At 39.4% G+C, this 27,447-nt stretch overlaps 1 protein-coding gene across 1 annotated transcript in view; it reads left to right on the plus strand.

Annotated features, from left to right (window-relative positions):
* LOC122804002 (protein mono-ADP-ribosyltransferase PARP14-like) overlaps nucleotides 1-27,447 on the plus strand; it is a 1,683,704-nt gene that overhangs the window by 1,160,832 nt on the left and 495,425 nt on the right. Inside the window, exon 9 of the mRNA XM_044073683.1 lies at nucleotides 8,366-8,587. Coding sequence (XP_043929618.1) covers nucleotides 8,366-8,587 — 222 coding nt within the window. The remainder of the gene's footprint in view (nucleotides 1-8,365; nucleotides 8,588-27,447) is intronic.

Genomic DNA, 27,447 nt, shown 5'->3' on the forward strand with positions numbered 1-27,447 from the left:
AACCTTCCTCATTACCTAGAGGAAAACAGTTTTGGTACTTACTTTCCTCACTTGCTTAGAGAAAAACAGCTCTTGTACTCACTTTCCTCACTTATCTAGAGGAAAATAGTTTTTATTCAGGCATGTCCAAGGGTCAGCTCCCAGTGTTCTCTCCTGTCTATCTGATGAATCTGGGCATCTTGGGGCAATGTAGAAATTGCCTCATGTACACAGACAGCCCTCTCCTCCAACCACCCAACCTGTCAATCAAGACTGAACTTGATAGTCAAGAGGAGAAGGTAAACACTTGCACCACACCACACTCATCACATAGTCTCACTAAATCTACACCACCAAAATCCACACATAGAAACACAAAAACATTTGTGGAGGCTCTCAATAATAATCTGCTCAAGCAACAGAGACCTCCAAAGCAGAAATGCAAGCAACCTCCACCCCCCAACACAACCCAAATGACACGTAGCTTGCAGACTCAGTGTGCCACTCAACCACAGCCAATAAGGCAAAACAATGTACCCAACACACTAGTCAGAGGTGACTCTATAGTCAGGCACACTGATGTCCCACTCACCAGGCTAAACAAGGAGAAGGTTACTGTCAGCTGCCTGTCGGGTGCCAGGATCCGCCACATAACCCATGCACTCAGGTCACTCCACAACAAGTACAAATATGACTCTGTCATTGTCCGTGTTGGTGTGAATGACCTGAGGCATACCTCCCTGGACTACATGAAAAGGGACATGGAAGAGCTCTCTGATCTTGTAGCCCAGGCAGGTATGACCCTAGCCCTGAGTAGCATTCTGCCATCACCCAGAATGATGCCGCAGTACAAGGACAAAATGATTGATTTCAACAATTGGCTAAGCTTCTGGTGCCATTCTAAAGGGATCCAGTATCTGTCTGCCTGGGATGGCTTGGTCGACCCTGGGATTCTGGATACTGGCTAAGGTTCTTGCCGCCCCATAGTGCCTTTTTTAGGCAAGGTTCAAATAACAAATTCACCACCATAACAGGAACAGGCAAGCAAAAACTGAGGGTGATGCTACTCAATGCTAGAAGTCTAAATCTGAAAATGCACTCACTTGAGGCACTCCTTAAAATGGAGAACATTGATATCTGTGCAGTGACTAAGACCTGGTTCAAAGCTCCAGAGAGCACCCCTGCACTACCAAGCTATAACTCATGCCACAAGCTTCAGCCATGTAACCTGGACCGGAACACCAAAGGCGGAGGTGTGTCCATATTCATTAAGGATATCCACACCTCCAGGCTAGTTGCTCAGCATAATGCAGCCGAGGTTATCCAAGTGCAACTAACTCTGGGCAGAACTGCAATCCAAATTGTAGCTTGCTACAGATCACCCACCATGCCCCAGGATTCCCACTCCTCTTTTCTTGATGTACTGGAAAATATTAGGTTTCAACCAAACACCCTAATAATGGGTGATTTCAACTACCCCACCATTAACTGGGAAAACTATTCATGTACCAACTCCTTAGCTGAACGCTTTCTAGAATTCATAAACTCCAATGCTCTTGATCAACTTATCCACACCCCCACCAGGGGCAACAATATCCTAGATCTAGTCATTACCAACATGAGTGACCGGTGTTCCACACCTGAAGTCAACGCCTCATTGGTCCGATCCGACCATAAGCTAATTACCCTAGATATCCACATCCTGCCCCCACCCCCCATTAAGGAAACCATGGTAAAAAATTTCTCCAAAGCCAACTTCATGCTTCTTAAGACAGAAGCGGTGAACTTCATGACACCCATGCAGATGGACAATACAGTTACGACTACTGAATCCTACACAATTGCACATTATAAGCACTTACATGAGTGCATGGATCATGCTATCCCAAACAGAACCAAGACACTATCCTCCAAAAAAAGGAAGACAATCTGGTGGTCCCCTGCCATAAACAAACTGTACAACAGAAGGAAGAAACTGTTGCAAAAGAGAGTAAAATCCCATGAATGGAGGATCTCCCTGGTCAGCCTCAGTAAGAAGCTGTGATCCCTGATAAAATCCTCCAAAGCTATTTATGAAAACAAAATCGCCACTGATTCTAAAGACAACCACAAAGCATTCTATAGCTATGTCAAGAATCTCAGTGGCAACACAGACCCAACTGATATTGCCAACATCCTGGCAGATAGGTTCAGTGCTAACTTTACCCCCCTCTCAACCCCTAAAGAGCCCACCTCTATACCGGAAGAATGCAAAGTTCCTGTAATCATGGCTGCACAGATAAAAAACACACTCTCCAAAACCAAGAACACAACATCCATGGGACCAGACAACATCCCAGGCTGCGTTCTACACGAACTACAGAATGAACTGGCACCCCACCTAAGTACCATGTTCAATCATAGCCTCACCTCAGACTTTGTGCCTGCTGAATGGCACACAGCAACGGTTATCCCACTCCACAAGGGGGGGAGCCACCACGGACCCCAGGAATTACCGCCCCATTAACCTGATGAGCCTAGTCTGCAAGGCCATGGAACGTATCATCATGGAACTTATAAACAAAGACATTGGTAATCTCCAAACTCTGTACCCCACCCAGTTCGGGTTTGTAAAAGGCAGATCATGTCTCCTAAACCTGATAGACTTCTTTGAAGCAGTCACCAAAGCTGTAGACAAGGGTAAGGTGGTTCACACAGCCTATCTAGATCTTGCCAAGGCTTTCAACACCATCCCCCATTCTGGAATTATAGATGAACTCACTAAACTAGGTATAAATCCCTATGTCACAAGATGGGTTACCAACTGGCTCACTGACAGAACCCACACTGTGAAAGTAGCAGACTCCAAATCCGACTTCAGACCATTGACAAGTGGAGTACCATAAGGTTCAGTCCTGGGTCCTCTCCTGTTTGGTATCTACTTCTCTGAAGTACAGGCTAACACAGAAGGTCTTTGGCTAACAAAGTTCACAGATGACTGCAAACTAGGAGCCATAAGTGAAACTCCTAACGATGTGGACATCCTAAAAAAGGGCCTCACTAAGACAGATGCCTGGTGTCAAAGCCATGGCCTCAAGCTCAATGCCAAAAAGTGCATTGTCATCCCCTTTGGTAACAACTCTGTACCCATGAACTACAACATAGGTGGTAGTATACTTAACACCGAAAGTGTGATAAGAGACCTTGGGACACAGGTGGACAGTAGTCTCTCCTTTGATAATCACATCGCCACAGTAGTCAGGAAATCCTTCTACGTGGTACACCTCATCACAAAAGGTTTCTCATCCAGAAAAAAGAGGTCATTGTTCCCCTCTACTCATCACTCATTAGACCCATTATAGAGTACAACGCCCCTTTTGGTATGTACCTCACAAGACATCTACAACAACTGGAAAGGCCGCAGAAATAGCCTCAAACAGATGCCCTACGCAGACCGTCTCAAAAAACTCCAGCTTTACTCCGTCACATATCCCCTATTCAGAGGTGATCTCTGCCTAACATACAAAGCTATGTCAAACCCAGAGCTGTTGGACATGCTCCTCTTAAACAAATCCCAGTCCCTCCAAGCTACATACTCTAGGGACCTAAACATTGTCACCACAATAAACAGAACATGCCGGAGTGATAGATTCCGGTCCCAGAGACTTGCCATACTCTGGAATAAACTACATATCTATATCAAACAAAGCTCCTCATTAGCACTCTTCAAGAAAAATCTTGATGATTGGATGGGAAATAGGAAATTCACCCCGGGGATCACCTCTGTGGCTCTGCTCGACAGTGGCACAGGAAAATAATTTTCTTTGGTGGCAAAAGCCAGGGTACCTTTTTGGCTGGGCTTGTATAGGCCCCAGGGCCGATAGCCTAGTACCTACCTATGAACCTGGATTCCATTTCTTTCACCATTTTCATGGTTGTTAAGTAAGAGCTGGAAATTTCTGATTTGGGCCTTAGTTGTTCACCAGTAAAAGGTCATATGATTGCCATATCAAACTTTCTTGCTGGGTAAGGTTCGCCTTTGTTTGTTTCCCTTAATGCGTGCAAAGCTTTCCTTAAGGACATCTTTCTTATATGCTTTGTATCACCTTTGGCATTTTTATTTAATTTTGGAGAAGTTAACTTTTCTTCTTGTACATAAACCAGTAGCACCTATAAATTTTAAACTTTTTGGCATTAATTATTTTTCTGTTTTAGCTGTGAATTCGGCTAAGAGGATCTTGGGATTATACATTTTGTATGTTTTTTCTTTACCAGATTTTCCATAGAAATATGTTTCCTTAACAGACTAATCCACTGCTAACAACAAAGGCTGCTATCAAGTCTAATTTTAAGCTTCCAGTGTTCTACAGAGATATACTAAGCATGGACAGTACCCAATGTATTGTGTGAATGTCCACAGAGTGTGGTCTTTATTATGTGGACAAAACCAAAACTGTCAGGAAGAATAATTAATTTTAATTTACCATTGCTTCAGAGAAGTTAGGGCTAAAGGTCATCAAGCTCTGTCTGGCTCACTGTTTCTCCTTTTATTGTAAAAATGGGTGAGAGATATCTAAGGACCATTAATCTAGATCTGTTTCTATGTTAGCATCCTTTTTCCATGGGGCATCCTTAGATGACATCTATGCAGCAGAAACTTGGTCCTCACTTTACTTCAGTGTTAAGATTGCAAATTGGATTTTGCTTCCAGGTCCAGCTCTTCCTTTGGAGTTGTAGTGACCAAGGCATGTTTCAGAAAACCAGCCACTCGAAAGGATCAACTAGGATCTCTGTCCCAAAAGTTGACACAAATTGAATACTAGCAGATATGAAAAGTTGTGTACCTGCTTGAAGGATTCATTCTTCATTCAACTTTTTTAAGGATTCTTTCTTAGTTAAACAGCCATTCCTCTGGCCTCCTGCATCTTCAAGGAAGGTAAAAGAGTGTATTAAGTTTTTCTTCTCTACTTTTTTTTTCAGTTAGCTTTGTCAGAAGATAGAAATGGGTCATGGGTAGGAGGTGGTGCAAGAGTTGCCTGGTCAAGGTTTATCTGCTGACTGAAAAAACACAAAGCTGGAACCACTAAGCTGAAAAATAAAACGTAGCAGTCACACGAGTGATGTCCAAAACATTTAATGGTGCTTCCTGGTACTTCAGCTCAAAAGCCTTCAAGGGAATAGTTTTTACTCCATGTCAAGCATCTTATATTTGCAAACTTACACAACTGAAAAGCCAATTATTGCATCATTATTCAGTTTCAAATGCCATCAAACAATTAGCTGAAAGCTGCAAAATTAACCCTTCATAAACAGAACTACATGCAGCACCCCACATATAATAAATACATGGTAGATTATATACATTTTTGACACCCAGAAATATGTGAAAATATATAAAAATATGTAAAAACTATGTGTGAAAACATTCTAACCAAAATTCATGTCTCTACAATGATGTAAACTTTGACCCTTCATGGCCGCAACTTTATGTACTATCCAGCAAGTGAGAATATATATTGTTGACTGTATATAATTTGATTTTATATATTAATAAAAATTGGTATTCAACCCTTGATTCAAACCCTTAGGGTATAATGTGCCAAAATTAATAATCAACTTTGTTTCTAATTTCAGTAAACTAATTAAAAATTCCTCCCCCTGTTTGTTCAGAGGTTTGGCCAAAATCCTCAAAAATAAACTGGCATCCGAACCAGCATGAACTGCGTGAAAATTATTTTCCATAGGATTTTCAACCCTACCATATCTAATGTCACCCAAATGTTCCATGATACGGTTCTTAGCCATTCTCTTAGTTTGTCCTATATACTACATTGTGGATTTACAACCATAACCAATGATGTATACAACCCCACAAGATTGGCAATTAAAAATACCCAATGGCCCTATACTTTCTACCATTAATACTAACCCCATCCAAATTTCTTACTCTACCACATACTATAAAACATCCAGAAGAATAACAACCTGTTTGTACATAATCTCCACCACACTTCTTTAAGTTTAATACCTCCTTTAAATTTAAGAATCTGTGGGGTTGTATACATCATTGGTTGTGGTTGTAAACCCACAATGTGGTATATAGGACAAACTAAGAGAATGGCTAAGAGCAGCATTGTTTTGGACATCACTCGTGTGACTGCTACCTTTTATTTTTCAGCTTAGTGTTTCCAGCTTTGTGTTTTTTCAGTTAATTTGGTTCTTGCAGTTTATCTGCTGACCTCAACATGCTGAGTGCCCCTGATTTATGAAGATAATGAGATCTGAGTCATCCAAGGAGCTCTGATTCTTCTTGCATAACTTTCATGTGTAGGGAGGCAAGGGAAGAGGGTTGAGGGTTGTTCTCACTCCACCCTCCAGGGGGTGGTAAGAAGATAAGTCAGTGGATGGGTGGAAAATAATTCAAGGGAGCTGAGAGGTATAGATATAGTTATGGCACACTTTCCAGGTCAGCTGTAAAGTGGTGTTAAAGGGAGACAGGACGACAGTACTAAAAAGTAATAATACACTTGTATTCACTTTTTTAAGACAAGGGATAAGGTATACCTACATATAAATAATAACTGAACAAGCTGAGAGTGGGTATTGACAAAGCTAAATGGATACAGTGAGGCAATATCCCTTGCAAAAGATGGTCAAGCAGATAGTGGGGTTTTGAGTAGATGGTCTGCAGAGCTTATGATAATAGAGGAAATCTTTTAGGGATACGTATGTTATGCATTTATTGCACCCATTTTCTCATACTATTTCTGACTTCCTATGTATATATAGATATTATTTTACCAGAGAGTTAGATAAATTTCTTGTTCAGGCAAGAGGTGTTTATCTCCTGTAAAAGAGCATTGAGTTATTTTTCATCTTTATTCTTATGTCATAGTATGGAGTCAGTCATTGAAAATTCATGTGTATGTGCATTTTGAATCTATCTTCAGCATGAAAAAGAGTGTATAGTAAATAATATTATAGCATGAGTTCTGCATATTGGTAAAATAAGTTTATTTTCACGTTATTAAGTGCTAACAGAAAAAAGAACTGGAGTGGCACTTTGTTGTAAAACATTTAATTCTAAGGACGTGTAACAGCTGCAAATTTTGCTTTACTGCCCTAGAATAGTGGACGGCTGAACAAAACTGGAGGATAGTGTATGCCAAATATAGGGGATAACAGATACAGCAATGACACATTTTTTCTGGCACATATACTGTCTGTCCTGGAGAATTACAATAACAAAAGGCCTTATCAGTAACTTAGAAAATAGTAACTTACAGCTGGATCTACACCTGATATATTCTAGTTTAGCATAGATGGTGCATTTTTTTTAAAAACATCTGCTCACTTTTAGTAGTCTCCCAAAAGTCCCCCAGCCATTAAATCCATGTGCATTTGTGTAGGTTCTCTCTGGTATTTATGTACTCCATCTGACCGTGAGTTGCCAACTCCCCTCCTTGATTGGCATGTGATGTGCACGGAGTCAAAGTGGACCTGGTGAGCCACTGCTGCTACTCACAGTGGTGTAAGGTGTGTGGGTTGAGAGGTCATATACCCTCTTGTGTGTAAATATCTCTTGGAGGCTGGTTTTAGTATGAGGCAAGGCTACGAGGATCAGCTCCATCCAGGGCCCATGATGGTACCACCCTCAACCAGCCACTAGCCCAGCACAGTCTGTATCCCTGACTCTGTCCTCTGCTAGAACTCAAACAGAGATACTGCCCTGTCCACACACTTTCTGGTGAAGGTGAGCAAGCTTATGCATCATCATTCCTTTCTTACCCCATGCCATCTATCGCTGAGGCCACTTATTGAACTGTGACTGCCTGGGTTATTGTCAAAGCTTTATCACTGTATGCCGTGAAGCTTGCTAGTAGACCCCATTTTGTTTACAGAAAGTGACACAAGCAGTTACACCTAAGTAGAAGTTATAGCTGAAAAAAAATGAGTGATTGTTTAAATGGAAACACATATTAGACAGCTGCCAGGAGTAGAAGTGGGAGCAGATTTGTAATTTAGGTAAAAGTACTGGATTTACTTGATCATAAATATATATGCATACCTGTTTAATATGTATGCACACGCATATATGTATATATTTTTTGTGGAAATGTTGGCTAAACTGTTTTTCATAACCTAATTTATTTGAAAAATCTACTAAAGAAAATAGAAGTGTGTGCTCGTGTGTACAAGTGTACTTTAGGAGGGGGGAGCTAAACTCAGCTGTATTGCTTTTATTAATAAGTAAATATTCTGTATGCTTAATGGTTAACCTTTAACAGTAACAGAACTGTGGTTTATCTGGAGGGGGTGAGCCACACCACTTTTTTAATAGATAAGTATTTTCTTTGCATGGTGGCTGACATTTAGCAGTAACACAACTGTTGTTTGTCATTTACAGATACTGAATGGAATAGTTGAGAAATGCTTAATACATGCAGAAACAAATGGTATGCACTCTATAACTTTTCCAGCATTTGGGGCAGGAAACCTAGGTTTCCCAAAACCACTTGTTGCTTCACTGATGTTGCAAAGAGTCATGGAGTTCAGCAACAAGATGGAGCCAAAGCATCTTAAGCAGATCGACTTTTGTTTACATCCTAGTGATAATGAATGTCTCCAGGTATGTTCTGTATCTTTTATTTTATTTTTATAGCATACATTGTATGTGCATTTATTTTTATTTCATTTAGATGTGAGGTAATTCCACTGTCAGGCTCATAGATATGGATGATTTTTACTACTACCGCATGTAAGATGCATGTAGTCTCATCAGTCATACTGCTATGTGCAAGATAATGGTCATGGACTTTACAGTATAGTAACTGTGGATCACCTTGTGAAAAGTATTTTGTACTGAGCATTTTCAATACACCGTACATTTGTGTATCACATTAAGTGTTGCTGCAGATAGATAACTCTCTAACATCTGAACCTACAAGGCAAGGCATACAAAATAACAGCTTGTCTATCCTACAGTAATACAGCAAAATGAGCAGTTGCAATTAATAGCTGTAAAAGGATTCTTCAGTATGGAGGTCAGCCCTTATGATGTTTCATATGTAAAAATGAGTACTTGGCATGAGCTTGCAGTGAAAGGGTATGTACATTATGCAAAGAGAAAAAATATTTAGGAAGCAATGCACGCATACATGGCACAGAATATGGAAATGTAGAATACCATAAACCAGACAATTCTATTAAAAGAGACTATGAATTACAGACTATAATTGAAGATAGTGTAGAGTCTGATATAAAAACTTTGTGAGCATTAATATAGGAAATGTGGAGGAAGATGAGGGGAAGGTAGTTGCAGTGTTGAAGAGGAGAAATACAATAAGTTAATGTATAAAAGAATATGTCAAAGAAAAATAGAATTAATTAAACAATATGTGTAACAATATATGTGACAACAGTCTTTTTCAAACTTTACAGCACTGGGATGCTTCTGGGTTTGAGGAAGAGAGTGAAGATACAGTAAAAGACATGGAAAATCATAGGTTCATAGGTAGGTACTAGGCTATTGCTGTTAGCCAAGGAATACATTAAAAAGGTTATCCTTCAGTATTAGTATTACAGCCAGCATTATTAACAGCTGCAGAAGAAGAGCAGTAGTAATTGATTGGATTAAGGATGTTAAAAATGTTATGTTTGTGGGATACTGGAATTATTTGAATGCAGTAAAGATAAAAAGTAAAGAAGTGAAAAAAAAATGTGTGTGCGTGTGTGTGTGTGTGTGTGTGTGTGTGTATGTATATATATATATATATATATATATATATATATATATATATATATATATATATATATATATATATATATATATATCTATAATATATATATATATCTATATATATATCTATATATATATGGATCTAGGACTTCTGAACGAAAATTCAAAAGCCTGAATCAAAACCACCGAACACACTTTAACGAAAGCGCTTTCATCGAAAAAGCGCTTTCATGATAGTATGTTAAAAAAAAACCCACTAAATCTACTTGAATGCAAGGGGGCAAGCCCCCCTGCACACCCACTTTAATATTCTCACTCCGAGGTCACACTACAGTGAGGAAAAGGGAATTTTCCCTTACCTCACCGTAGTATGACTGGAACAACAAGCATACTTAGCGAAAGTGCTGTTTTGGTGAACAGCACTTTTGCGCAAGTATGCTCACCAAATTAGGATCTGTAAAAGATGCAGTCGAGCATCTGTATGGATCCCACATATATATAAATATATATATATATATATATATATATATATATATGTGTGTGTGTGTGTGTGTGTGTGTGTGTGTGTGTATTTAATTAATTAAGAAGGCAGATGACATGCTTTGCAACTGAAACATATTCGTATATATTGGTTTGGGTGGTTCCATGCAGTGAGGTTCAAGTTCAAGTTGTAACCAGGGCATTGTTGTGTAAGGGAGGGTGATTTACATAGATTTTCAGGGGGCAGTAGTCATTTTTGAATTAATATACATGACCCACTTTGTTTGAGGTAAAAAACAGACTTTTGAACAAATGCCCATTACAGCACATAACATGTAATGGATTTGAGAAGGCAAGGAAGAGATATTTAAAATAATAATAAATACTATGGATGTTAAAAAATTCAGTCTTTTAGATAATAGACAGAAAACATATATCAGAGGTTTGATAGCAACATACATCTTGTTTTGGGGATATTATTAGTGTAGAGCTTACTGAGAATATTGTTGAAACATTTTTTCTCAAATCATTAAACCTTACCTGGAGTAATGTCTCTAAAGGTAAACTCAAAATAAATACTTGAAGTCTTGTCTCTGTTGCGTAGAGGGATGAGACTCTGACTATAACCCAGTCACTTGACTAGCAACTCAGGTGCTAGAGGAGGCAGATGGGGTTGGGAAATGGTGGCTGTGGGTGTTTGAATGATTTACAATTCCAGGAAGGGTGGGTTTATTTCTGCCCATGATGTAACATGCCCTGTGATGGTGCCGTAATCACTCAGCAATTTGCCATTAACATTTCAGTATTGAAGGAGCCTGAAACTAGCTGTCATCACTTGCAGTGATGTGTGTGATGTCAGTAGTTCCACTTAGTCAGGAATTACAAAAAAAATTCCTTAGTGTACAGTCAGCATATCTGACATTGTGGGGTGAATCCACTGCATTTCATCTACACTTTTCAACCCACCACTGGCGTGGTTAGTACCACAGACACTATGGTAAAAGGGAGTAGTTGAAGCAGCTCTGGAAAGCAGCTGATGGCCAGTTGATAGGTACAGAAAATATGTGCTAGATTGTTAAAATTCAAATATCAGTTGCATTTCATGAAGAATACGTGATGTAGCTTTGCTCCCAGATGATATAACCAGTGCCTGCCCTACCTGCAACCTTTTTGCTTATTTGTTCCATGATATATGATGAGAGCCAGCACCATTCTTTCCCTAGGCAGAATGAGAGACATATGGCACATTTTGTTTCCTGCCCAAGATAAAAGTCCTGTCAGTCCATTTGTTTCCCACCGGAGGTGAGTTAGATGTGTGTGTGTGTGTGTGTGTGTGTGTGGGGGGGTCTTCCAGTCAGTCACTAGGGGCCTCCTTCCCAAAACTGATTTCTCCATGAAGTAACCAGTGGCTTCACTGATGCTTCTGCTGTTGCTGTAGAAGGCTTCCATCTATGCTTCCACATTCCCAGGGAATAATCACCTAGCTTATATATAGCACAAAATCCACCAGAGACCTACACATGGATAGTTGTTGAATCGCACATATTTAATGAATTTCAAGAAGCCAAATTCAGTTTCCTTGATAATAATTGGTTTCTTCATTTAATGTAACCAACAAAAATCCCAGGTCCACCAATACATGAAGAAGTCCTGCTCTATTCATATGATTTCCCAAGTGACAAAAAAAGAAGAAATGTAACAAATGCACCCCCATTTTAACCTTAAGTATGATAAAGCACTGTATATCAGTTCATTAAAATAAGATGATAGTAGAAGATATATGTATCACAGTATGAAAACAACGCCTCACCATTAGAGTGTAAGGGGGGATAGGTATTTTGATAAGGATGGACCTGCTCTTCCAGATCTAATGTTACTGTGAGTACTTAACTTTCATAAACTACAACCACCCTGCTACAGGTCTCTCCAACCTAACACCACTCTAAGTATTCAGCTGCTGTACCACCTTTATCTTTTATCTGACCAGTGGATACACTGTTATAAGAAAAGCACAGTCCGCATCTGAACTGTCTGCAAACACAAACAGCTAAAGTTAACTTTGTATAACACAACTCTAGTCTTAAGTATGCTGTACCACCACCACCTTTATCTTTTATCTGACCAGTGGATACACTGTTATAAGAAAAGCACAGTCCGCATCTGAACTGTCTGCAAACACAAACAGCTAAAGTTAACTTTGTACTTAACACCACTCTAAGTATTCAGCTGCTGTACCACCTTTATCTTTTATCCGACAGGTGGATACATTGTTATAAGACAAACACAGTCTGGGTATGAACTGTCTGCAACCCCCCCCCACACTCACACTCATCTTGCATTTCTCTTTTATTCCCTTCTCTTAGCGAATAGTATCCATAACTGATCAAATATTGTGTGTTTGTTAATTTAAATTAATACCACAGTAGCCTACTGATACAAGTTTATCCTGTTCTTCCACTTGAGAAATGGTTAAGAAGTGACTTACAGCTTCAGAGCAGTCCTTGGTCAATTCTGATTGTTTCTTAAACACAAACTTGTCTTTGCTTGGATCTTGGCTCATCCTGCTCCATTCCTCCTCGTTGTCTTTGCTTGGGTCTTGGCTCATCCTGCTCTTTTTCCCCTCCCTGCCTCCATATTCCACCCCCCATACCTGTAATTTAAACTTGGCCAAGCCACACACACCAGAGTTCAAATCACCAAATCTGCTTAAGTAATTATAACTAACCCCTCCCATTACAAATTACTACCAATCTACAGTACAACAGTACATTTTTACTTACACAGTAGCAACTATCCAATAGAAACATACCCAGTAAACACCCCAAGCATCTCGTACATAACTTCTAACAGTGAATATGTGACATTATAATCCACCCCTCCTACGCCAAAACTTCCTGCCACATTAACACAAACTATTCGTATTACCTTCTCAGGTACCCAAACCCATACTTTAAATTTTTACTAATATCTACTTAATCCCAAACTCACTCCCCGTTATATCCTAAGTAGTCATCATGTCTACCTCTTTCACTTCTAACTCAAATACTACTACTTATTACCATACCTTATCTAACCTATCTCACCCAACCTCTCAGTGCAAATCACATACCCCCCATTTCATACAACTAACCCAATCTGCATGATGCACACATATTCCTCAACCTGCATATCACCCAGTCTCTACCCCTTTAATAATAATATGCTCTTCACCTACAAACTCTTACCTAAAAAACTCTACTCACATCAATATTAGCCACATCCTCATAAAGCTTACATCCTGTAGATTACATACCAAGCAACCCAAATACCTCTTCTGCCATCTCATCTCTATCCTTCTCTCCGTCGACCTTCACCCAAACCCTGGCCCTTCTTCCCCACACATCTCAACCTCCCAATCCCATCCTCCTCCCACAACTGGTAAACCCCTCCATTTCTCAGCTCTAAGTGCTCTGAGCATATGCAACAAAATTCCTAACCTCCATGCCTGGCTTCTCCATAATCAACCCGATATTCTGGCCATCTCAGAAACCTGGCTCAAACCCCATATAAAACACTCTGAACTAACACCACCCAACTACACCACAATTAGGAAAGATAGAACCCATAAAAAAGGAGGGGGAGTCGCTCTCCTCTACTCATCATCCTACTTAGTTACCCCCTATACCAAACCTATTCCCAAATTTGGCAAGACAGAATTAATTCCAGCCCTATTTCATGTAAACAAACATAAACTTATATGCATGGTCTCCCTTTATATCCCTCCTGGAGACAATATCTCAACCCTTGAAGATATTCTCTCCTGGTTTCCTAACAACATCACTAATGAAACTATAATGCTGGGTGATGTTAATATTAACTGGTCAACAATTCAGTCTCCTACAAACTCACTTAATATAAACTTGTACAACTTCACTCGGCTTATTAACTCAACAACTATGCCTTCCAAGAACTTCCTTACTAGAAGCACCCCTGGACTGGATTTTAGTTTCTCATCCACATTACATCTCTGATTGTGGCACTCTGCCCGACCCATTAGTTGTCCACTTCCCCACTTTTGCTCACCGTCTTCCCTCCTCCATACAACTAACTCATACCTACACCTTTACTCGCTGTCTATAAAACTTTAATCCTAGCACATTCTCAAATGCACTAAAAAAATGAACTGGAACCCACTACAACCCCTTCCCTTAGAAAATGCTGTTACCTACTTTAACTCAACTTTCCTCAACTTGCTTGACTCCTTTGCCCCTTTGAAAACAAAATGCATAAGAAGCAGTCCTGTACCTTGGCTAACGAAAAATACCTTACTAGCCATGCAATTCCGGGATAAAGCCTAGAAATGCTACTCCAAAAATAAATAAAACTATCACCACCCTTAATGAATTTAAAACACTTCGTAAAAAAGTAAAAAAAAAAATATGATCTCGGACCGCAAAGCCTACTTCTCTACACTCCGGACCAACCATAACACCAACCTCCAAAAATTCTTGCATAGAATCTCCTCCATTCTCAACCCTGGCAAAAATGAAAACCCTGCCCTGATCCAGATGCCTCTAACTTGGACTTAGCCACCCAATTTAACACTTTCTTTATCGATTCTATAAGTAAACTTACATCATCCTTAATTTCCCATTTGGCTTTCCCACCCTTATTTCCAGCTATCCCTCCCTCCCCTAGCATCTCCTGCTCCCAACCACCTCCTTTCTCCTTCAACCCCATCCCTACAGCCACCGTAAAAAAACATCTACTAACATTGAAACCTAGCTTCAATACCCCCAATGATATACCCTCATATTTCTTAAAAGTTCCCGCAGAAGGCATAGCTCTTCCCATCTGCATTCTTATAACTCGATCTATTGCTGAATGTCAAGTTCCCCAGCTCTGGAAAAAGGCCTTTATTATTCCAATCCATAAATGTGGTAATAACAATAATATCAAACTTTCGACCTATCACTAGCTTATCCCCCATTTCTAAACTTCTCGAAAAATGCATCCATCTACAACTTCTACCTTACCTCATAAACAACCAAACTTCTAACCCCTTCTCAACATGGTTTCAGATCCAGCCACAGCACTACCACAGCTCTCCTCTCCTTCCTAGAAGCAGTTAATAAGGCCCATGACACTGGCCACATCGTATCCACTCTCCTCCTTGACTTCTCTAAGGCATTCAGCACTATCTCTCATAACCTTCTTTTCACTAAACTCTCCAAACTAAATCTATCCCACTTGTCTATTAACTGGTTTACACTTTACCTCTCAAACAGGCAGCAAGCAGTCAGATGGAAAAAAGCCACCTCCCTTTTCTCAATACTCCCACAGGTGTCCCCCAGGGTTCAATTTTAGGCCCCCTTCTGTTCAGTATATTCATAAACGATTTCTACCAAGCCATCGTAAATGCCAACCTTGTCCAATATGCCAACGATTCAACAATAATCTGCTCTGCCTCTTCTATACCCATCCTAGTTAAATTAACCCAAGATGCCTTTTCCTCCACTGAGCAGTGGATGATGGGCAACCATCTAGCACTCAATGCTACTAAAACTAAACTTATATTTACTGCTTCCAAAACCACCACCCTAGCTAAAACCTCATTCTCACTCACCAGTCAAAATAATACTCCTCTAGAAATAGTCTCTAATGCTAAACTACTAGGAGTCCTGATCGATGACCAGCTAAAGTTTGATAATCATCTATAAGTAAATATAAAAAAAACACACAAAAAAATAGGCATGCTTTACCACCACAACTATTACATCTCTCCCTCCACTAGACTCACCCTCACCAACACTTACTTTATCCCATCCCTCCTATCGGTGTCTCTATCCTTACTAACCTGTAATCCTCCCTCAAGACTAAACTCTCCTCTTGCTATAATAAAATAACAAAATTTGCAACCGGCCATAGATCCAATTCCCATCACTGCACTGCCCTTCACCAACTGAATTGGCTTGAGCTGTCCAGTTACCTCCTCTATATTCAACTTGTCCAAGCACACAGACTTATTTTCATCCCCTCTCTCTGTCCCTCTCTTGCCACCACCTTTATAATGTACCAACCAAATAGACTTTTGAGATCTATAAACCTGCCAGTCCACCAGGCAAACATGTAATGTCCTTCTCTCTAGCACGCCATTGGAATTCCCTCCCACCTCTCATCCGCATCACCAGCAGCCTCTCTTCATTCAAAACCTTAATTCACACACACTTATCTTCACTATGGGAATGCTCTTACTCGCACCCCACGTAATCTCCCTACACTGTAGCTACTCTCTATAAGCTGTTGTGTCTTTCGGCTTTTCCCGGTTAGGGGTCGCCACAGCGGAACTCCGGTCTGATAATGATTGGCAGTAGATTTTTACATGCCGAGTTGCTGGCCCTGATGCACAAGCATCAATGAAGGCACGCCCATTCACGCATGTCTCCACACAGAAGACACTCTAGCTGAGAATTGAACAGGACAACGTCTTACTGTGATGCTACAACGCTACCGCAGCACCACCACCGCAGTATTAGCTACTCTCTATAAGCTATAATTCACAATAGCCTCCCATTGTTTTGTACTCCTAATAAACTCTAGGAATTAGCATAACTCCTAGAATGATACAATTCAGTAGCCTAGAAATTAACTGTGTGAATTAGCATAACTGTTAAAAAAATGACTGTTTCTGTGATTGCATTGTGCTAATATGTTAAACTGTTAAAAACTTTGACTGTTTGTAAATATTACTCTTATTGCATTGCACTAATATGTGCACTCTACTAATACTTGTTTTTCTATTTGTTTAATTTTACTTCATTTGTGTACATTACATTTGTCTAATAATTTACTCTTATGTTAAATCTGTAATTTGTAATTTTCTGGAGCTTTTCTCTCCAGGACACCATTGAAAATGGGCTCCTCGTGGCCCAATGGACTATCCTGGAAAACAAACTATAAATAAATCAATAAATAAATATCAAGTATGAGGAAGTCCATCCTTACTAACAGTAGGACAGTTCTAAGTTTTTCCCCCTGAGGGGTTGGTCACCTTTATCAGAATATACCTCTAATAACTGTGGCCCTAAAGGGGCACTAAGACCTAGAGATCACATACAGATTGTAGTGTATTGCAAATGTTTTCATGATGGGTACTTAAATGGTGCATAGTTATCACCTAAGGGTCTATTTTTAAGGAGTTAGTCACTACCCTCAATGAGTGGCCTCTAAGTTTATTCTACTTTTTCATAATAAAATTTAATGCAGTCAGTCAGCCATGTGGTATATTATAGAAACTTTAGATTCTAATTTATTACAATAGGACACAAACAATTGTGAATCTGTCCTTAAAAGATTTAACGTTGTCCTAATAAATTCTGAGCTGGCTGTGGATATCCCTGCAATATAACAGATATTTGCCTCTTTTAGAGTAGTTACAAAAGAATACAGGCATATCGATGTACTAATTTGTTTGTATTAGTGGCTGCGTTAGGCATAAATGCCAGATTAGTTAACAGACTAAGTGGCATTCTATCCTTATGCAAACTTAAAGGACCACTATGTGCTTCTGCACATGTTTCCTCATTCCTAACATGTTTCTTCCCTGTCTTTCGATAGTACCACTCTAAATTATCCATACTGCTACTTAAATCCTCACTTTGACAGTTTCTCTCACCCCTATACCTTTGGCTTTGGTACTGTAAGCCATCTTCCAGCTTGTAATATTCTTGCTGTGCTGCTTTCATTGTAAAGGCACTGCAAGGGCTCGGTAATAACGCCCTTTGTTTTTTTTTCCTATGTTGCTGAAGAACTGCCTAAGGATCACCTTCCTCCAGTCCTTTCTCCCTGCAACGCCGTGTTTAATTATGAATGCAGCACAGCCTTTCAACCTGACTTTCACAAGCCATAAAAACACGATGTACAACTGGAGGAACTACTCTCTCTCTTCTTTCTAGTTACTGGACGAATCTATTTTGTTCCTAGGCGAAACACTTAAATGCAGCAAGCTCTGAAAAAAAGAAAACATCAGAAATATATGCAGAGTATAAATTATAGAATAGGTTCAGTAATATTTTTTTCCCTAAAAATTATAACTTGTATGGAAAAAACAGATCACTGAATCATTAATTGTACTTGCAGAAAAAAAGTGTGATTTCAGAGCTTGCTGCAGTTACAAAATGCCAGTAATAAATACTATTTGTGTGTGTGTGTGTGTGTGTGTGTGTGTGTGTGTGTGTGTGTGTGTGTGTGTGTGTGTGTGTGACAGAGAGACAGAGTGAGACAAAGGTTCGTGATTGTAATCACCAGCTGCTCGTTAATGTTAATCTTATCAGATTCCTGCTTCATTGCTGAAAAAAAATTGCAAAAAATCCCTAACTCGTACATTCTCCGATCATATGCTTTATCCTAATCAGGGCTGTAGTATATAACCCAGATTTGAGTAAAGCAGGTATTGGGTAAAAAAAATATCTTCTCAGTGTATGTAACAGCTTAAAATATTATTTTCCCGTTCACCTGCCGCTTGTAAGAATGCCACGGTTCCGTCTTTTAATTGTGGTAAAACTATAGTGTGTGTTTTGCGGTTCTGCCTTTAGTTTTGTATTTGCAGTAAAAGCTTTTGGTTTTCTAAGTCTAGTAAAACATGATTTCAAACTGGTGATTTGTCACATTATTGCAATTACAAGACTAAGGAAGGAACCATTACATTCTTTTAAGTGACAAATGAATGGGGCCAAGTATAATAACGGGCAAAGAAGGAAGAAGGTCTACAGCAATGAGAAAGCTAGCATTGTGATCTTTCCTAAAAAGATACCTGCATACATAACACAAGCGTACATGCTTCCTTGTTGGTAAGACACTACTCACATGCACTGCCTGGCCTACTGAAGTGAAACACAAGTAATCATTAAAAAGTAAAATATGTGCATTTTGCTCAAATCAAATGAAAAGCACTAGCTCAGGTAGGAAAACAGAATGTTGTCTTTTGGTTGAATCAGTTATGCATACAGATATTTTTTTAGAAAACAAAGCATGCGAACTCATACTGAACAAGGAATGCAGTTAACATATTTGGCAACAATGTTTATTAGGGACATTATTTATATCACTGTTTTTATAATTCCAAATATACAATATTTGTGATTGAATTATGCAGTGGTTGATGGAAGTTAGCAGATAGGAAATTTAAAAATATATATATATTTGTACTTTTTATTTCATTCTCTTGAACTTAGCAATGCTGTCAAACAAGTAAAAGGTAGCCATGGGTATCAACAATGTCCTGCAACTACTGTCGTCAAATCTGCTTGCATCCATGATGTAGTACTTGGAGGGCAGTGTAAACTGAGGTACTAGTGGCAGTCTATCAAGGGGCAAAGGCTGTTTGTTATACAATGACTTCTTTCTCATTAGTATTAAAAAAAAAATGCACACTAAATGGTCAATCCAACCAGTGTGCCCATAGTAAATCAAACAAATACCAACAGAAAAATTTCCAGCCACTGAAGAACCATTCAGCAACCAAACTTTTCTATTGATATTTTCTACTGAGAGCAGACCAAATACAGGAAAAATCAGGTATGTTTGTTAAAACTAGAGAAACAGAAATGTACCTGTTTTTCCTTACATTTCTGCACTGTCTCTACAGACTCTAGTACCTCTGAAATGCCCAGATGTTTGGAGAATGTCCACATTTTAGCCTCATTACAAAAAATGCAACAGATTCTTTTTTTCCCATTCCTCCAGTCGAAAAGCACTGCTGTACTGTGCAAGCATGGGAACATAAGTGCCATACACATGTGCAGTACCTCAGAAAACATGAAAGAACGGGGAAATGATGCGGAAGAACACTACACAGCCTTAATACAAAGGCAGTATTTAAGAAAAGTAATCCACTCCTAGATGTTGGTAATGCTGGATTTATCCATGGCTGTCTTTGTGTAACAGCTGATATTTTTTCCATTTACTGCTGGCATATTTATTTAACCTTTGTTTACTGGGAAAGTCTGACTTGGAACAAAGCAATTTTCGGTGGAGGCCCGGGGAGAAACGCTCCAGACATATGTCTTAGTGCAGTGGGAGGAAATCCACATGAACGCAGGAAGGAAACTTGATTCTTCTTAGTCAAAGCAAGAACAATCGGCACTTCTTTTGCAGGATGTTAAGATAACGCAACAAGATAAAATCAGCAACTTGCCATTATCAGCTTTCTTTTTCCATTTTTATATGGGGACATGTAGTGTTAACTGATGCCAACTATCTTGATTCAGAACCACTCTCCTACCTTATTTGATAGTCATACCTATCAATCATATCTCACATATGTCTGCAAAATGAAAAATCCGCTAAGACGAAATCTTTAAAGATATAATTTAATAATGTTTTCATTAATTTTTTCATTTATTAACTATGTTCACAAATTCAAAGTATTTTTATATATATTTTTTTATATATAATTATATATATTTATAGTTATCTAATATCTAATCTAAAATATTAAGCCATCTCATTTCCAATTAAATTAAACTTACCAGTGTATTAACAAACTAATAATACATGTTAAATAATATATAAAAAGTTCTATAAACAATCTGTCTAAATTTTACTAAATTTTAGTATAAAGTATGTTAATAAACAGTACTAGCTTGCATTACCATTGTAAAAACGCACCTATTTTAATAAAATAAAATAAAATAAAACGTAACAAAATAATAAAATTATAATTTCATTAATATTCATTGCTGCACATCCATACCTAACATTTTTAAATTAACTTTTAGCTTGAACGAAATAAACTTTCAATAAATATTAATATATTGAATCATAATCATATTTAATATGAATATATAACTTTCTATTTTTAAATTATTTATACTAAAACCTAATTTTATTTCCTAAAGGGTATCGTATCTTACACTGAGTTTACATTAAATGCGAATTTTACATATATTACATGTATATTTTTTATGATTTTAGCAATATAATTTTTATTATACATACAAAGTATATTTTACTCGTAGCTTTCATTAAACATGTTATAAATGCTTTCACCAAAAATACACTTTGTGGCTTTAAATTTTGAAGAGCAATTTTGGCGGGCTTTACTTATTACTTCCTATTTAAAAGGAAGTTTTACACTCAAGCGGATATTTGTCAAATTTCTGATGAAGTTTAGATATTGATCTAAATGGAAAACGTGTTTTATTTTTAGCGTTTAATAAACAATTAGTTGCTTGCAGCTGTTTGTCTTAGCGGATTTTTCGTTTTGCAGAAGTTCGTTTTTGGATTCAGAGTTTGTTCGTTTATATCTCACATATGTGCTGCGGTGGTAAGGCAGTAGCGTTGTTACCTCACAGCAAGAGGTTCTCCCGTTCGATTCTCGCCTGGGCTTGGGAGTGCCTTCTGTGTGGAGTCTGCATGTCCTCCCCACGGTTGGGTAGCATTCGAAAGACATGCGTGCGTAAATGGGCGTGCCTTTGTTGAAAGTTGAGCGTCAAGCTGGCACCTCGTCGTTTCATAAAAATCTGCTGCCAGTCATTAACGGACCGGAGTTCCGCTGTGGCAACCCCTTACTGGGAAAAGCTGAAAGACAAAACAAACCTATCGATCATATCTCACATAATCCATCTAGGATGGCTGGGCATTCTCATCTCTTTTCGCCTTCTTCCTATCTCGCCCAAATCTGCTTTAGTAAATCACCTGTTCTCGTGCATCTGACCAAACTATCATAATCTGTTATCTTTGACCTTCACTACATTTGTTTTTCTATAAAATTGGGGCTAATGTGGTTCTCTATCTGTTTATACTTGAAACACTGTGTCTGTGTACAGGCCCTATACAAATTCTACAAATGTTTCTGGTACTTGACTATTCACAAGACTGCCCAAATCAGCTTTCTTGGTACCATGTCTTATGCTTTCCACAAGCACGGGAATGCCCATTTGGACTTTTTTTTTATATCCAGCTTCTTCTCCACTACTAACAGTATCCCAGGTTGTATTCCGCACCATCTCCAGCAAGAACGGGCTTCGCCATTGAGCACCCTATTCAACCACAGCCTAAGTACAGGCTTCATTCCAGCAGAGTGGAGAACTACCAATGTTATCCCCTTGCACAAAGGTGGTGCCACTATTGACCCTGGAAACTATCGTCCCATTAGCTTGACAAGTCTGATCTGTAAAGTCATGGAGTGTATTACTATGGATTTCATAAACAAGGGCATAGGTAATCTCCAAGCAGTTAACCCCACCCAGTTTGGATTAGTTAAGGGCAGATCTTGCCTGTTGAACCTGGTTGACTTCTTTGAGACGGTCACCACGGCCCTGGATGAGGGAAAGTCGGTGCATACAGCTTACCTTGACTTGGCCAAGGCCTTTGACACAATCCACAACTCGGGCATCATCAAAAAGCTAATACATCTTGGCGTAAATCCCTATCTTATTAGGTGGGTGTCCAACTGGCTCACTGACAGGACCCTCAAAGTCAAAACAGGAGCCTCCACCCCCGATAACAGACCTGTCACTAGTGGAGTTCCCCAGGGATTTGTCCTGGGACCCCTACTGTTTGGCATCTACTTATCAGAGGTTCAGGCAAAGACAAAAAGCATGTGGCTGACCAGGTTTGTGGATGACTGTAAGTTGGGTACTGTCATTGACTCCCTCAAATGTTAACATACTGCAAGAGAGTCTCACAGCAACTAATGACTGGTGCCAAAGTCATGGCCTCAAGCTAAATGCAAAAAAATCATTATACCATTCAGAAAAAACATGGCCCCTATTGATTACCACATCAACGACAACCCCCTAAGCACACAATCTGTGGTGAGAGACCTGGGCAGTCAGGTTGATAACCTTGCTTTCGACCATCATGTAGCAGCAGCAGTCAGAAAAGCCTTTTACTTGGTTCATTTCATAAGTGAAGGGATCGCATCCAGAAAAAAGGAGGTTATTACCTGTCTATACACCTCCCTCATTAGACCAATAATTGAGTATAATGCCCTGTTTGGTATGTACCTCTCCAAACATCTGCATCAACTGGAAAGGCCACTGGAAAAACCCACAAATAGTATCCATAGCCTCCAACACTTGTCCTATGTGGACAGGGTAAAATCACTATCATTCTACTCTGTATTGTACAGATTGCTCAGTGGAGATCTGCGTCTCTCCTACAAGGCAATTACGGACCCCACCATGCTAGAGATGCTCCATATCCATAAGTCTTAATTCCTCACCCATTACCTGCTTGAAAGGCCTGAATCCAATATGCGACATCAACAAAACCTGCTGGAGAGACAGGTTTGTCTCCCAGAGGCTTCCCTGTCTCTGGAATAAACTTCTCATACACGTCAAACAAATAAAAGCTGCCAGACCACCAGGCTGAGGCATGCATTCACCATGCATGCCTACTTCTGGGGAGACCCATTCAGAGCTGCTTGCACAGTGGCAGCAGATTAATTTTGACACCAGCTTTTTTTATATGCGGTTATTAATTGAGTTTTTGCACCTCATGGAAAGGAATTTGTACAACTGATAAAAAAACAACAATAGGAGATGGAGACCAAGTTTAAAGGTGAGCAGTACCTTACTAAAATCAATGACTTGTACTGTGCAGCTTCCGCGTATGATTTAAGGGTACAGCAGATGAAGACCAAGAAAATGATAAGAGATTATCAAGATTTTGTATGTGGCAACATTTTTACTTGGCCGCGGGATAAGATTAGACAACAAATTAATGACGATGGGATCGCTAGTGTCACAACAGGGTCCAACATCATTTCAACGTGTGAGAATAAGAAAGTGCAGATAAATGGTAAGATTCTGAAGGCCACCCCTGCTGAAGTTAGTCAGAACTTGAATATTGCTTTGCAGAGTATACTGCCAGCCAATGGGGGTGCAAAGTCAACTGACTTGGAATCCTTGGGCATGCTGAAAAGAATACAGGCTACTACTACTGATCCTTGTGCATTAGAAGCCAGACCAAATGTTTTCAACAGTTCTTCTTTTCCAGACATACCAATTCCTGTCAAAAAGAAAAACTGCATAAGAAGGAGACATTCACAGAACAGGAATGTGAAGAGATGGAAAATTTCAATTTGATTAATAATGGTGACTTTATTGTATGTAATATATCTATTGTTAGATTAACTGATGAACAGATGCAAGTACTAAATAAGGGTTTGACTTTCGTTCCCAGTGTGGGTTCAACCTTTAGTGATGTGCTGGATTTATTTATGTTTGGGAGGGGTTTGCAATTGAATCAAATGTTTGGTGCAGATGACCTTGTTCGACAAGGTGAATTGAGACAACCAAGTGTCTTTAATCCACTTGTTAATTCAGCAGTTGAAATGTTTTTAAAAACTTGTGAGGATGGGATTATGGCATTTTTAGCTTCCTAACAAGGGCATGCATACTATAATCTGACACAAGGACAAAGGGGTGCCTTAAATTCATTAATGTGTGACAACAGCATTGTAATTAAACCCGCCGATAAAGGTGGTTCAGTTGTGGTAATGGATCATCACTTCTACTACAGTAAAGTTATGGACATGCTTAGTGATAGCACAATTTATTTGCAATTGTCCCGGTTAGAAGCTAAGATGTTGGCTGATAATGTGAAAAGTGATTTAGTGACATATAAGCCTAGCGGCCTGATTAGTGAAATATTTAAATTTGTATGGATAGATTATCCTTTGGTCCCCCTATTTAAGGCCCTTCCAAAAATGCATAAAGATCTTGTAAACCCATCTCTGTGGCCTATAGTGTCAGGCAGAGGTTGGGTTACGGAGAATGCCTCTATATAGGTGGAATCAAAATTGAAAATGGCATTGACTTCTGTTCCAAGAATTTTGAAAGACACAGCACATTTCTTAACATCTTTATATGAGTATGTTCAGGCCAGGGCTGACTATAGTAATTATTTATTTGTCACATTGGACTGTTGTAACTTCTCTACAGTCAACTTCCAGGTCTTGAGCCTGGTGTCTGTTGACCTTAGAGCCCTCTCTCAACACTGCTTGCAGGTGAGTGTGGAAACTGGTGGTTTATGCTCTGGGCTGACTGTTTTGCTGGGGATGGCTTTGAAATCATTGATTATACCCTTGTACTCTTTTCCTTGCTAGGGGAAGTCTACCTGAGTTACATATTGACCACTCTTGGATGTGAACTTGTGACTGTCTCTCTTTCTGAAGCATGCTGCTTCCTATCAAGCCATTTGCCAGACAGAGTTCTCGAATGGCCTCTCTCTTATTCCTTTTGGCCCACCCACGTGGAGCCAGGCAGTCCTCTTCTCCTGTTTTGTCTCTCCCAGTATGTGCATTCAAGCCACTTATCAATACCAGTTCATTTTGTCCTGCTTTCTATAGTGGGTCTTGCAACTGCTGTATGAATGAACTGCTTTCATCAGTATAACCCTGCTGTGAGTCATAGGCTGAGGTTATGAATACTGCCCTGTCATTACACTGGAGTCTGATTGCCATGTTGCTGTCACTAATTTTGCTGATGTCGCCTACTGCCTTCTGATGAGTTTCTCTCACCAACATTCCAACACCATTTCTGGCCTGACCTCCTCCTGAGTAATGGACTCTGTATCCCAAGCAAAGCAACTTGGCTGCTCTGCCCTTCCATCTTGTCTTCCTGGTAGATCAGATGTCTGGCCTCCTCCTTACCATCATGTTATCCACTTCCAAGCTGCGTCCTGTGAGTGAACCAGCATTGTGTAGCAATTCTCAGTTCATGTTTGGCAGGTTCAATGGTTTATGTCCAGTTTTCACTCGAAAGAGCTATCCAAGGTAACCAACGCTGGACAAATAGACACCGGCTGGCCAGTAGCTATTTGAACCCATGGTTGCTGACCTTCGTGGCAGGCACATAGCCAATAAGGGTCACATACACAGTTTGTGGAGTGCACTCAAAGCTTAATATAATCCATATTTTTGCTAGTGGATGAAAAGTAAAAGGAGTAGGCAGTACAATTTCTGTTTAACACATTCTTATCTTTGTTCTCATCCAAAAAAAAAAAACAAAAAAAAAAACATGAAGCATGGCAATATCTAAAAGGAGGCAATTTCTTGAATATATATACTGAGCAGAGAAATAGTAGAAAATGGGAGGTGAACAGTAGACGTGAGATAGGGTCATATCACTTGGTTCCAATAGTACTCGTCTGATTGTCAGTACAGATTAGAGATCCTGCTGCAGGGTTGTTACACTGGAATTAATGGTCCTACAATGGTATTGTAGAAGAAAGGGGTTCCAAGTGGTGCTTCATACATTGTCAGATAAGCATTATAGTTGATCAGAATGCCTGAACACACAGCAGTGGCTTCACGTTTTCAAACATGTTCTGATTGGTCAGATATGTCTGTATATTCAATTTCTAGAAGATTAATTTCTCACTAAGTGAGCATACCATTTGGATTACAGGGTTTTTAAACTGTACTGGGAAGGCAGAATGATACTGCTGTGCAATCTGCTGCAGGGAGTGGAGTATTCTGTTTACTGTACTGTAGTATAATTCACAATTGTATATAATTGCCACAATATGGTGTTAACAAGAGTCAATATCACCAGTTATGGCTGCCTCCCATTTGGTGACGTGCCTTTTTTGATGTGACTTGCATAAGCAGGCTGTATAGTATACATGTAAGGAAACCAGTAATTGATAGTTATAGTGGAGTAGAGATTGCACAAATATGAATGTAAATTTTTTTTGAGCTACTATCTGGTGTCCAATCCATGTTTAGATGTACCTGTTTTGTGACACAAGCACCATGTGAATATTAATGAGTATCTTCAATTTAAAAACTTGTTTCCTCTCTGGCACTACTGAGCCTCATCTGTGCCAATTGTTAGAATTCCATGTGAAAATGCTAAGCTGTTGTCTGTGACTTAGGGTTCCCAAAAATATGCACCACACCTCCTTCATCTTCTGTTGCTGAACAGTCAGTTGAAGTTACTGAGGAGTCATGATGTCTGTATAATGAATATATCTTCTCAGCATGATACCTATTAGCTCATCTTGCCCTTCCTTTACTGAAAGCCAGAGCCATTGTTATTCATCTGGCTTCACAAGTTATGCACTTGTAGATGCTAAGATAACTGAAAGGTGTCTTGGCTACATGATTGCTGTAGCTTCCAACTTTGTAGAAGCTCTTATAATCTTTGTATTTAAGCAGTGTTGCTGCCAAGGGCAGTTGGTACATTAACTGGCTTGCCTGTACTTTGATGTTACAGCGCAGCTATTTAACACCCAGAGTTTCACCTTTGCACCTTTTTCTTTTTCTGAAGCCATAGCCC

Source organism: Protopterus annectens, chromosome 6.part0 (assembly GCF_019279795.1).
Source record: "Protopterus annectens isolate FY-2018-M chromosome 6.part0, PAN1.0, whole genome shotgun sequence".
Classification (NCBI taxonomy): domain Eukaryota; kingdom Metazoa; phylum Chordata; order Ceratodontiformes; family Protopteridae; genus Protopterus; species Protopterus annectens.